Genomic DNA, 12420 nt, shown 5'->3' with positions numbered 1-12420 from the left:
TGGCTCATTTTCTTGATAGTTTAATCTCTGCAGCTAGTCATGAGGTCACTCTAAAAAGCATGTCTTGTTAATAAAGAGAACGCTACAATGACAGGGAAAATGGCAAGATTTGTTAGGCATGTAACCAAGGCCAGTGCAAGTGGAAGCAAAGATGTTGGCTTGTTTCCCCATGGAGCAAAAACTGGACAATCTTACACCTTTGCCCTCAAAGTATGTTTAATACATTGCACGTGTACATGCACACATGTCACAATGCACCTAATTGGGCCCTGCTCAGCATGTGGTCACTCAGACATGCACAAGACGTTGGGTTACTCTGACCACCAGGCCCTTAAGATAGTTAAAGGCTTCGAGGCATCTGGTGTCGGATGCCATCCTCCATGAACTTAAAGCTGATGACATTTCCCTTTCCAGAGGGTTGTGTGGGTGGAAACCCAAATACAAAGTCATTGGTGTTTTAGCACAGTAACATTTTTATTGCTTTTAAGGGTTTTCCTAGAGCAGACATCATTCTATTGCACAGCTGTTTGATTTTGGCATTTTAGAAAGTTGCAGTAAAAAAGTTTTCTTCAAAGTAAAGACAAATGTAGTGCCCAGTGTGATTCAAGGCGAAGGAGCGCAGGCTGTAGAGAGACAGGATCCATTGCTTTTCCTCCCTGTATATGCCATTCTTGATTAGCATTTGCATTTGGATAGTGCTTCTGGACTCTAATTTCCAGAGATCGTTTAGAAATTCTGATCAGTGGGGTCCTATGTATCAGGAAAACCAGAGCCCAGACCTTCGTTCAGCACCTTGAAAAAGACTGACACCCACTGGCTTAATTAGGATAGTTGCATAGAGCTAGAAGCTGACACAAATTAGCTGGAGGGCCCCTGTTTGTCTTAAAGCAAGGGGAATAGAGTTCCAAATACTGGAGAGGGCATACAGTAGTTCCCCCCTCGCATTCTGCAAGCTTAGTAAACCCAGGAGACGGGCACCCACTGTGGAGAACTGCACGCCTGGTCGAAGGCTTCTTGCAATTTCTTAAGGCTTTCATCAACACCATTATTGACCAGTGAGAAGTCAAAGTAGTGAGCGTACTGGCTGCGGATGGCCTCCGAGTCCTTTTGCAGCTGCTGCAGGGCTTCCGTCTGCAAAGAAGAGAGAGCCACTGATGAAAACGGGCTGCAGCATGCCCGGCCTGAGAGGCTAGGGGCAGCTTTTAAGTAGTTGTTGACTGTTAGGACCATTGCCTGGCTCCCAGTCACCTACTTAGAGACAAAGCCCGAAGACCCTGCTTTAGAATGTTAACAGAGAAGGGCACAGAGAAACAATCAATTAAGAACAATTCTCAGAGGATCTCAAAGTAACCCTCAAACTAATCAGAATGCTCTGGAAGACCAGCAGCCATCTCCCAGTGCTTGCCTTTGAGTATGGAGAGCCCTTTCAGCAGCCCCCAGAGCCGCAATCCCAGGACAAGGTTAAGTGTGACTGACAACCCCAGGTTTCTTTCTAGAACCCCCAAACAAGTGGCTGTGAAAAGACTGATAATTTCACTCCATAAAAGTAAAAGTGTTTCTGTAGCAATAAACAAAACACATGCCAAATCGTTAAAAAAAAATGTGACTGATATCACAGAGGGGTAATTAATACAGAGTTCCTAGAAATCAACAAAATGGCCAATGATCGGCAGACAAAAAGCTAAGAACATGACCAGGTATTAACAGAAGAGGTAATACCAATGGCCCTTAAGAGTCTGACAAAAGCCCTGGCTGGTATGGCTCACTGGGTTGAGTGCTGCCTTGTGAACTGAAGGGCCACTGGTTCAATTCCCAGTCAGGGCACATGCCTGGATTGCAGGCCAGGTCCCCAGTAGGGGACACATGAGAGGCAAACACACATTGATGTTTCTCTCCCTCTTTCTCCCTCCCTTCCCCTCTCTCTAAAACCAAATAAATAAAATCTTAAAAAAAAAGAGTCTGACAAAATACTCAATTGCCTATAGTACAAGATAAAAGTACAGCCCTGGCTGGTGTGGCTCCATGGGTTGAGCACCAGCCTGCAAACTGTAAGGTAACCAGTTTTGTTCCCGGTCAGGGCCCGGGTGGCCATCAGGTGCCTGGTCAGGGGTGCGTGAGAGGCAACCAATTGATGTTTCTCTCACACATCGATGTCTCTCTCCCTCTCTTTCTCTCCCCTTCCCCTATATCTAAAAATAAATAAAATATTTTTTAAGATAAAAGTACAGTGCTCGCTTCAGCAGCACATATACTAAAATTGGAACGATACAGAGAAGATTAGCATGGGCCCTGCACAAGGATGACACGCAAATCCGTAAAGCGTTCCATATTTTAAAAACGGATGAAAGTACAATGAGACTCATAATATTTCCCTCTATTAGGCTGGCCAAAAATGAAAGTTTGGAAAAATATGATCCTGGCACAGGGAAGCAAGCATTCTCTGAGGTAAATGATCTCTGTCTGAATTCCCAATTCCCAAAGCGTCCATGCTTGGATCCAGCAATCCTGCCTGGAATTTTTCCTACAGATAAATTTGCACACCTGTGAAATGCCATTTGTACAGGGCCATTGGTTGCCATGTTATTTATAAGAGTCCAAGTTCTAAAACAACCCAAATGGCTCTAAGGGAACAGTGGCACAAAACAATGCCGCATACACACAATAGGAGACCATGCAGGCACTGAGACTGAAGAAGCTCTCCATACACTGATTCAGGAAGATCATCGTGTTCAGTGAAAAAGCGGGGTGCAGCAGAGTGTGTGTGCGGTGAGTGTGCGGCAGGTAGGAACTGTGGAGCGGGGAGCAGGGGAGACATTTCACTATATTCCTGGCCTCCTTTCTCCTTTCCCATGCTCCCTACATCCACCCCACACCACAGGGTGGGTTCAGTCTCCTTCACAGTCCCCCCTGCTCACCCTACTTGAGCCCACATCATACCAAAGTGTGAAGATTTACCCAATTGTCCATCTCTGCCACTGGACCCTGGGCACTTCTGGAACATTGACTGTGTCCCCATTACCTAGCGTGGTCATTGTCCAGTTAGTTGTTTAATAAGTGTCTGCTGAGTGAATCAAATGTAAATAATATATATATGTCCTTTGGCTTCTTGGCCTTGCAGAAAGGATAGCGGTAATCAGCAAACTCATAGGGGATTTGGTTACAAGCTGAAGCTGAGCTACAGCTGGTGCTCTGGGTCATGATCTGGACTGATGTCACAGTTCGGACAGGACTAGCGAGTGAACCCCTACCCACCCTGCACAATCCCCCCTTCCTACCTGAGTGCCCTGGTCAGTAGGTGCGATAAAAACAATGAAGGGTGAAAGTTCTGCTGTCCGAACAATCTTTAGAGTCTAGAAAAGAGGAAGAGAAAGGAAGAAAATATTTTTTTAAAAAACTTTGTTGTCATGATGCATTCCTGCTAGTAAGCATCTCTGGGCTTCACTGCCCCCAGCACCATTTCCATCATTTCCAGTACTACTGTTCTTCTTCCATATGACCCCACTGAAAGTACATGAAGCAAATCTGAGCTCCCCAAAGATTCCCATGAGCTTTGCTCTCCAGCACCCCCTCCCCATCCACTCCTTCCTTTCCATGCCTACCCACCTGGGGCTCGATGTCCAGGATGGCAATCTTGTCCTGCTTATGAATCTGGTGCACGGTTTCAAATTTGGTGCCAAACATGTTGCCCTGGTAGCTGCCAAACTCCAAGAACTCATTGGCAGAGATGCTCCTTGTCATCTCTTCCGTGGAGATAAAGTGGTACTCCTTCCCATCTTCTTCATTCTTCTTGGGCAGCCGTGTTGTATCTGTGCATAAGAACCCAGACACCTGACAAACTCAGGGTCCTCACCATGGACCATGGTGTCTGCTGAAACCCTAGCTGCCTTTAGTGCAGAGAGAGAGTTTTCTCCCATGAAATCCTTAAGGGCTGACAATATCAGGAAATCCCCCATCTGCCCAGAACACATTTAAACTTCAAGAGGCAAAATCCAACATAAAACATTCCTATCATCATTTTCCCTAACATTAAGTCCCATGTCTCAAACCACCAACCCCAGAATACTGAAGTTTGAAAATAAAGAAATGACAGGTGGAGATATGACAGGCTATGAAAACAGATCTATAGGCGATGGTCAGGATTTCTCAGAAGTATATTTAAAGTTTTCATAACTTGGAAAGAAGAGTACTTCTGTTTTATTTAAGCTTATACTGTTAACTATTAGAATGTTCTTAAGTCACAACATCTTGTGTTGCTCATATAAAGTGTGCTCTAAGTCAATGTGCTCCAGATATTGCCGTTCAAAACACAATCCTCCCCAGCCCTCCCCAAGGGACCTCCTCCCCTGCTCTCCACCCTTATCATCATCCCCTTTCCAGCTTATAAAACAACACCTCTTCTTGGATCTGAAGTTATTTTGACCTACCACCCTTTCTCTAGCTTCCTTCTCATTCAAAGTTATTAAACCACGAGGCTATACTGGTTGTTTCTACTTCTCGACTTCCTCACTCACTTCTCAACCCAGTTCCATCTGCTTGCTGCCCTAGGATGTCACAATGTCTCTAAAGGCAAAATGGAGAAGCAAGGAATAAAAAAAAAATACTCATATCGGGTTCAGAATCCCGTTTTCTACTTTGAGAAGCAGAATCTCTTCCTGGGAATATACACAACCATGCTATGCAGATCCACTTCTGGGAATGAAAATGATCAACCCCTCCCACCTGACCACTGGCCGGATTGCCCCCCTACCTGGGGCTGCTGCAGAGATTGTGCCTCCCCTGAGCACTGCTTTGATTTAGGAGACATTTCATGAAAATTAGAGAGCCCAGCCATCAAATAAAAGTGGGGTAGCTAAGGAAATTACAGTACAGCCACTCAGTGGACTAGAAGAAAGTTCTCAAAGTGATTAAGGCACATGAGAAAATGTTTCTAATGTAAACTAAAGAGAAAAAGGTTTAAGTTTTGATAACATATTACTTAATTTTTTATTTTTTCAAAAAATTTTATTTTTTCTTAAAATTTCTTAATTTTAATAAATTAAAAACTATTTTATTTATTCATTTTTAGAGAGAAGGGAAGGGAGAGGAAAAGAGTGAGAGAGAGAGAGAGAGAGAGAGAGAGAGAGAGAGAGAGAGAGAGATCAATGTGTGGTTGCCTTTCATGCTCCCTCCACTGGGGACCTGGCCCACAACCCAGGCATGTGCCCTGACTGGGAATCAAACCAGCGACCCTTTGGTTCGCAGGCCCACACTCAATCCACTAAGCTACACCAGCCAGAGCACATATTACTTAATTTTTAAAAGCAGGATGAAATTATTTACTATTGCTTCTGTTATGTACATGAACAGCACAGAAGAGAATAAGAAAACACAGTTATGCTGTTAGTTGGAGTGATTATGGGTATGAATTTGTATCTTTCCTAATTTGTGTTTTGTTTCTATAATCAAATATTTAAAATAAAACCACCAAAGAAGGACTACTACAGTATTGCAGATGGAGAATGGTGCTCCCACTTGCCCTCTGAACCACCCCCCTCCAAGTTACTTACACGGGGCAGGGTACTCAAACTTCTCCGGGTACTGGCTGAGCAGGGCATTCTTAATGTGGCTACGACCCACCCCACTGGCTCCTTCAGAGGGAGAGAAGAAATAATCCAGCTTGTTATGATTTTAATGAAAGTTTCCATTTTTTTCCCCAAAGAAAAAGGAATAGGAATAGGAACGGAATATGGGTTTTCATCTCTCAAAGCCTGAAATCGCCAACAGGTGAAAATGAGTTGGCGCAGCATCTGGGCTGGGGTCAGGTGCAAGTGTGCCTTTAGGGGGATTAGGGGCTTCAGGCCCTTGTGTCCCAGCTGGAGAGGGAGACTCTTCTAAGGGCTAAAAGTCAAGACTCAGAACATAACTGTTATTTCCACAGAGGAACCAGCTAATGCATGAGGGTTTCCATTGTCCATCAATCTTTGCTTTACTGAGCTCTCCCAAATGAATGGTGCTGAATTTAAGCTACAATTTTTATTGGAAACTTCAGTAGAACCTTAATACAGATCTAAGCAACTAATACTTTAATTACAAAGACAGGGAGGTGAGCCAACACCCACATACCTGGGATTGGAGCAAGGACTCATTTCATTTAAAGGCTGAGGCTCATGTGGATGACCAAAGAGCCCCACATAGTTTCCAGAGACACTGATGTTGCTAACAAAGCACTCTGACATGTGTACTTTACAAAAAGCACAGGACTAGAACACCCCTACAGCCAGCCAGATAAACAAAGCCAAACCCAGTTTAGGACTGGCCAGCACCAAACCCAACCTAAACGAATTAGCTGCTGAAAAACCTGTTAGTTTCACTTGTAAGGCAAACCCAGATGAGGTTAGAACTCAGAAAATTATACCTGTTCTACACAGAGAACCCAAGAGACCTTACTTCTTTTTTTTCCTCACTGTCTTGTAATTTTTTTGGAAGAAGGGTTATATGCTACAGGCAGGAACAAAAGGACAAAAATGTACTCTAACTAGCAAAGCAACATGGAGGGTGACGAGGAGATACCGATCAGCACCAGGGTCTTCCTTTTGAATGCAGGGAGGCGAACGACTTCCTCATAGGAAACAACATCCAACTGGTCAAAAACTAGAGACAAAGAAAACCAAGCAATGTTCACTTCTGGAGCCGAGGAGAAATCACACCAGAGGATTTCAGTTTCTGTTATTCTTTGCTGTTCCCATCTGCACTTAGAGTGGGATGGGAGGCATTTAGTAAGTGGCGCATTATTATTGCTTTGTTGTCTACGATCTGCTTGAAAACCCATTTATAATTTTGCGATATTATATTTCCGGCCATGGTAGGTAAAAACCAAAGCTGGAATTAGTTCTCAGGAAAGCATGCTATTCTCTGAGGTTGTTCAGACCTTCTAGCTGGTCATGCTGATGGTAATGCCACACTGAGAAAGGGCTGGAAGGCTGTTTAGTTGGTTACCTGAGAGGTGAGGATGATGAGTAGGTGAGAACAGACCACTAACCTTCATTTACATGTACTGGCATTGTCTGACTGATTACAGTGAGCTTGAGAAGATGAATGTAATAAAAGAAAAGCAGAAGAAATGGCATGCTTTCGGCATAGCACATGTTCCACTAAGCACCACACCATCTCCACCTGCCAGGAGCCTGAAGAGAGGAGGCCCAGGAAGCTCAAGAAAGCTTACTTGAACTGTGTTTGGCCAGGTACTTGTCTTTGTACTTCTTCTTCTTCCCAAAGGGACTGCAGCTCGGGGCTTCACTTGGAGCAGACTGAGCCACACTTGCCACCCTCCTAGTAGGAAAAGAGGACCAGGGATGTCAGTGAATTAGCAGTGTGAGTCCCAGGATCATTTGCCTGTGTTGTGACAGAGCTCAGTGATTGCCTTTCCCTTCTATGAAAAACCTCCAGACTAGCCCTGGCTGGTGTGGCTCAGTGGATTGAGCTCGGCCCTGTGAACCAAAGGGTTACCAGTTTGATTCCCAGTCTAGGGCACACACCTGGGTTGCAGGCCAGGTCCCCAGTAGGGGGGTGTGAGAGGCAACTACACATTGATGTTTCTCTCCTTCTCTTTCTCCTTCCCTTTCCCTCTCTCTAAAAATAAAGAAATAAAATCTTAGGGAAAAATCCAGACTGGACTCATCTGCCTCCTTCCCTTTGCACTTGCCAATAAACTTCATGCGGTTCTTGACCCCTCTCCTTCTCTCTCATACCCTCTGCCAGCCACTCATTCTCTGTGTGTCTCTAACTCTTCCCCTTTCACTCTCATCCTCTACCTCTTAGCCCCTCACTTTCTCTGTGTGTCTCTCTCTGCGACCCACCCCCTTGGTTTCTCAGCCTGTTTCTCTGTCTCTGCCAGCACCCCCTCAACCTCTCTGTATCTTTCTCTCTCTCTCTCTCTCTCTCTCTCTATCCATTCACCCCCCTATTCTCCTCCTCTCAGCCTCTTTTGTGTGTAGAAGGCTCTGGGTTTGTGGTGAGCAGGGTTTAGAGCAGTATGGAAGTGAGGAAAGAATCAGCTGAACCAGTGTGTTCACTGTATTCTCAGTACCACACTTGGATTTGAGTTGCCTAGAGCTGAGGCCTCCACAGAGAGAGGTGCAAAGAGCCCCGCTGGAATGACCAGGATGTGTTAATGGGAGAACGTGGTGGGCATTAACTTCCTCCTGGACACATTTCCATTGCCAGGTATTTGGACACCCACATAAGAACTCTCCAAAGAGGCAAAGGAGGTGGGTGAGCCCTGGGAAGCCCTGGGCAGCCATCGCCACATTAGTCTGGATGGCAGCTGGCAGGGGCTTTAGGCCTGGCACCTGTCTCTCTGAGCTCGTTTGTGATAAAGGTGACACTGCGCAGTGGGGAAAGCATTGTCTCTGTGTAAGTAGTCCTGGTTTGACCAGATAAGTGTATGGGATAAATGTTGATTCTCACCTCATTTTCCACATACTGGGGATTTGCATAAAGAACACATATTTAAAATTTGACTGTTTTCTGCAGGACTCAGAAGATATCTTCTCAGAAAGGCACTAGCCTGGGAGGCCAGGGAGGGCTCCAGTCCCAGCACTGCCACTTCCTTTTTAACCGCAGAGAAAGCATTTGAGGAAACAGGCCCACAAACGAATGAAGAGCTATTCAGGCTCCTTTTCCTGTAAAGGCTTGCCAGCTAAGCTTATCAACTCATCGTTACCCGTGCCCTTACCCATTCATTATTCCAGGGAAGTGGGAAGGCTGGCTTGGTTGAGAAATGGAACCTACACATGCCATGACAGACTTTTGAAGCCATTATTTGTGGTAGGCCTGGGTCCATTTCATCTGCAATTTCCACCTGCATAAAAGCAGCTCACCATTCCTGCAGCTCAGGAGAAGGAATCAATCCTGCTGATTCCTTGGAGGAGCCTTCCACCCGCCCTTGCCACCAGTTACTGTCATCCTTGTTGATGATCTGGATAATGTCCCCAGTAACAAACTTCAGTCCCGCTTCCTTGCAAGGAATCAGATTGTCTTTTTTTGGATCATAGTCAAACTGTGCTCTCATGAACATCTGAAAAAGAAGGCAAGGGGAAGTGCAGTGGCAGCTTCAAGAGAAACACCAGCATCAGCACATATAATAAGTAGTGTCGGGACTGAATGAATAACACAGAGGCAAGAATGGAGGGGGAGCTGGTGTGGCTCAGTGGCTTGAGTACCAGCCTGGGAACCAAAGGGTCCCTGGTTTGATGACCAGTCAGGGCACATGCCTGGGTTGCATACCAGGTCCCTGGTGGGGGGTGCACAAAAGGCAACCACACATTGATGTTTCTCTCCCTCTCTTACCCTCTCTCTAAAATAAATAAATAAAATCCTAAAAAAATAAGTAAAAAAAGAAAAGAATGGAGGTGGAGCCGAAGTGACTGGAACTGGTTACTGTTGTGTTTGTGGAGCGGTCAGACCTGAGCCCTCCAACAAGAAGGTATAAAATGCCTTTGGGTTATTGGGTCTGAGTTGGTAACCCCTTGACCCCGCAATCCAGTTCTATTGAAAAGTTGTCAGTTACAATGTACGGGTAAGTATGTTCATCGCAGAATTATTTATAAGAATGAATTATTGCAAGCAGCTTAATTTTCCAAGAATGGGGAATTTAGTTAAGTTTTGGTCATCTATTGCATATGTAACCATGCATTTATAAAAATCAGTTTGTAGAAAAATGTAACGCTGTTGCAAAATGCCGCTGATATAACATTAAAAGAGAATATCATTCAACAAAAACAATGCCTAGTACAATTGACATTTTTAAAAAGTATTTATTTATACATAGAAAAAAAACACTGGAAGAAATTACTTCAGAATTTAATACTGGTTACCTCAGGTAGGAAGATTAGGGGTACAAATCCAACCCAAAGACAGAAGAAGACCAATAAAGAACAGATACGAATGAAACAGAAAATAGAGTTGAGAGGATTGACAAAGGCAAAATTGACTCTTTGAAGATTTACAAAATTAAGAACCCCCTAGCAAGGCCAATTAATAAAATAGAGAAGATATAATATCCCAGTAGAGATCAGTAGAGAACCCAGAAATGTTTAAAAGGTTGTAAGATTTTATGAATAATTTCACACCAATACATTTGACAAATCACTTGAAAAACATAATATACCAAAAGTGATATAACAAAAAGTTGAAAATATGAACATTAATATACCTATTTAAGACCATGAAACTGTTATTACAGTAATCTGCAATAGAAACTTCAGAGTTGTTTTTTTTAACTCCTTCCACATTCATCTGCCAAAGCCCCGTCCAAGCTATTTTTCTCTTTGAAGGTAAGATTGGATATTTTTTGTATGCTTAGTGTCACTGGTATTTTTCTTCCTATGAATGATCTCTTCATTCCCTTTGCCCATTTTCCTCTTGGAGTTGTAGAATAAGATCATCCCTTCCTTTCATATTAATTACAAATAGGCAACAAAGTACCAGTCCTGCTAGCAGCCAGAAAGAAGGCCTGCCTGTTTATAATGAAAGTTCAGAGAGCATCAGGCAGCTACATTTGTAAGTTAAAGTTACAACTGCATCACTTGAAACAAATCTCAACACTGGGCCTGAATTTTGCCGTTATCACAAGAGAGAAAATGGCGCCACCTACCTGTAGTGCGGGAAGACGGTTTTGTTGGTTGGGAATAACTTTTAAAGAGATCATTCCTTTGGTTTCTTTCTATTAAAAAAGAAAGGAGAAACAACATTTTAAGAAAGACTAACTTGGATGATTTGGTGTTTCATAAACTCCTTCCCCCCCTTTAAAAGTCCCATGCATTGTTTTTCCCAACAGCCATTTTAACTGTACACTGAAATTTTGTATCAGAGCAATTTCTCCTCTAATACAAGTGTCATGTGCTTATAAACCATCATAAAAACATGGAGATGTACAAAGAATAATGAGAAAAACCTCAGGATTTCCCCTCCCCACACTCCACCACAAAAGGTCCCCATAAGTACCTAAAATCAATCTTGGCACACGTATATTTACAACTTTCTCCATACCGATGAAAACATCTACAAATATTTATACATATATATTCATAGGTATGTATTTTTGTTGTTTTTTAAACCAAAGTGGAATTGCACTATGTACATTACTCTATAACTTGCTTTGACTTGGTAGATATGCTTCCAGGTCCATGCATGAAGACCTCATTCATTCTTTTTAATAGCTATGCAGCATTCCACACTATGGATGTATCATACTTCATTCGGCTATTCTCCCTATTATTGGGCATTGTGACTGGTGCCAGGTTTTTTTCACTACAATTTGCTGCAATAGAAATTCTTGAACATATGTCCTTATATTTGTATTTTCATTTCTATACAATAGAATCCCATCATGGAAATGCAGAATCAAAGGATGAGAACATTTTAATAGCTATTCTCAAATTACTTTCTGAAAAGAAAGCAATTTCACTTTCTTGTTCCTGATATCAGAGGAAAACGTTCTAGCTCTTTGGCATTGAATATATTAGCTGTGGGTTTGTCATATATGGCCTTTACTATGTTGAGATATGTTCCTTCCATACCTACTGTGTTGAGAGTTTTTATTATAAAAGGATGTTGAATTTTGTCAAATGCTTTTTCTATATCTATCGAGATGATCATATGGTTTTTATCCTTTTCAAAAATGATTTTACTTATTTATTTTTAGAGAGAGGGGAAAGGAAGGAAAAAAGAGGGAGAGAAATGTCAATGTGTGGTTGCCGCTCACACATCCTCTGTTGGGGACCCGGCCTGCAACCCGGGCATGTGCCCTGACTGGGAATCTAACCAGGAACCCTTTGCTTTGCAGGCTGGCACTCAATCCACTGAGCCGTGCCAGCCAAGGCTATCATTTATTTTGTTACTGTGTCCTTTTTTTCTAGTCTCTTCAGGCAGAAGTTGAGGCATTTTTGGTTGAGACCTGTCTTGTTTTCTAGTATAGGCATTTTGTGCTCTAACCTTCCACCTCAGCACTGCTTAGGTGGCATTCCACAACCTCTGGTATACTGTTTTTATTTTTATTAACTTCAAGGTATTTTCTTCTGTGGCCTGTGGGTTATTTTAGAAGTGTGTTATTTAATTTCCAATATTTAGGGATTTTTAGATATCTCCTGTTTTTGATTTCTAATTTCTTTATGGGTAGACAATACAGTTTCTATGATTTGAATGTTGAGGCTTGTTTTATGACCTATCCTGGAGAATGTTTCATGTGCATTTGAGAAGAATGTGTATTCTGTCATTGCTGGATTGACTGTTCTGTACCTATCTGTTAGGTCAAGTTGGTTTATAGTGGTGTTTGCCTCTTTTGTATCCTCACTAATTTTCTGGCTACTTGTTCTATTGATTATATTAAGAGAAAGATATTGAAATCTTAGATTACAATAATGGATTTGTAGTTTTCTTCTT

At 42.8% G+C, this 12420-nt stretch overlaps 1 protein-coding gene and 1 non-coding gene across 2 annotated transcripts in view; one reads left to right on the top strand and one right to left on the bottom strand.

Moving 5' to 3' along the window:
• Window positions 1–453: 453 nt before the first annotated feature.
• MPP1 (MAGUK p55 scaffold protein 1) overlaps window positions 454–12420 on the bottom strand; it is a 29305-nt gene continuing 17338 nt past the window's right edge. The window contains exons 5-12 of the mRNA XM_037151617.2: window positions 10634–10702; window positions 8859–9055; window positions 7202–7308; window positions 6550–6630; window positions 5547–5627; window positions 3604–3806; window positions 3276–3350; window positions 454–1131 (exon numbers count right to left, since the gene is read on the bottom strand). Coding sequence (XP_037007512.2) covers window positions 955–1131; window positions 3276–3350; window positions 3604–3806; window positions 5547–5627; window positions 6550–6630; window positions 7202–7308; window positions 8859–9055; window positions 10634–10702 — 990 coding nt within the window. The 3' untranslated portion in view covers window positions 454–954. The remainder of the gene's footprint in view (window positions 1132–3275; window positions 3351–3603; window positions 3807–5546; window positions 5628–6549; window positions 6631–7201; window positions 7309–8858; window positions 9056–10633; window positions 10703–12420) is intronic.
• On the top strand, window positions 2228–2334 carry LOC119053867 (U6 spliceosomal RNA). Its single transcript, XR_005083389.2, has one exon. It is a non-coding gene; the product is annotated as a U6 spliceosomal RNA (small nuclear RNA).

Source organism: Artibeus jamaicensis, unplaced genomic scaffold (genome assembly GCF_021234435.1).
Source record: "Artibeus jamaicensis isolate MK-2021 breed Jamaican fruit bat unplaced genomic scaffold, CSHL_Jam_final contig_374, whole genome shotgun sequence".
NCBI classification, from domain to species: Eukaryota; Metazoa; Chordata; class Mammalia; order Chiroptera; family Phyllostomidae; genus Artibeus; species Artibeus jamaicensis.
The sequence above is the reverse complement of the archived record's forward strand: the minus strand, read 5'-3'. Positions and strand labels throughout refer to the sequence as shown.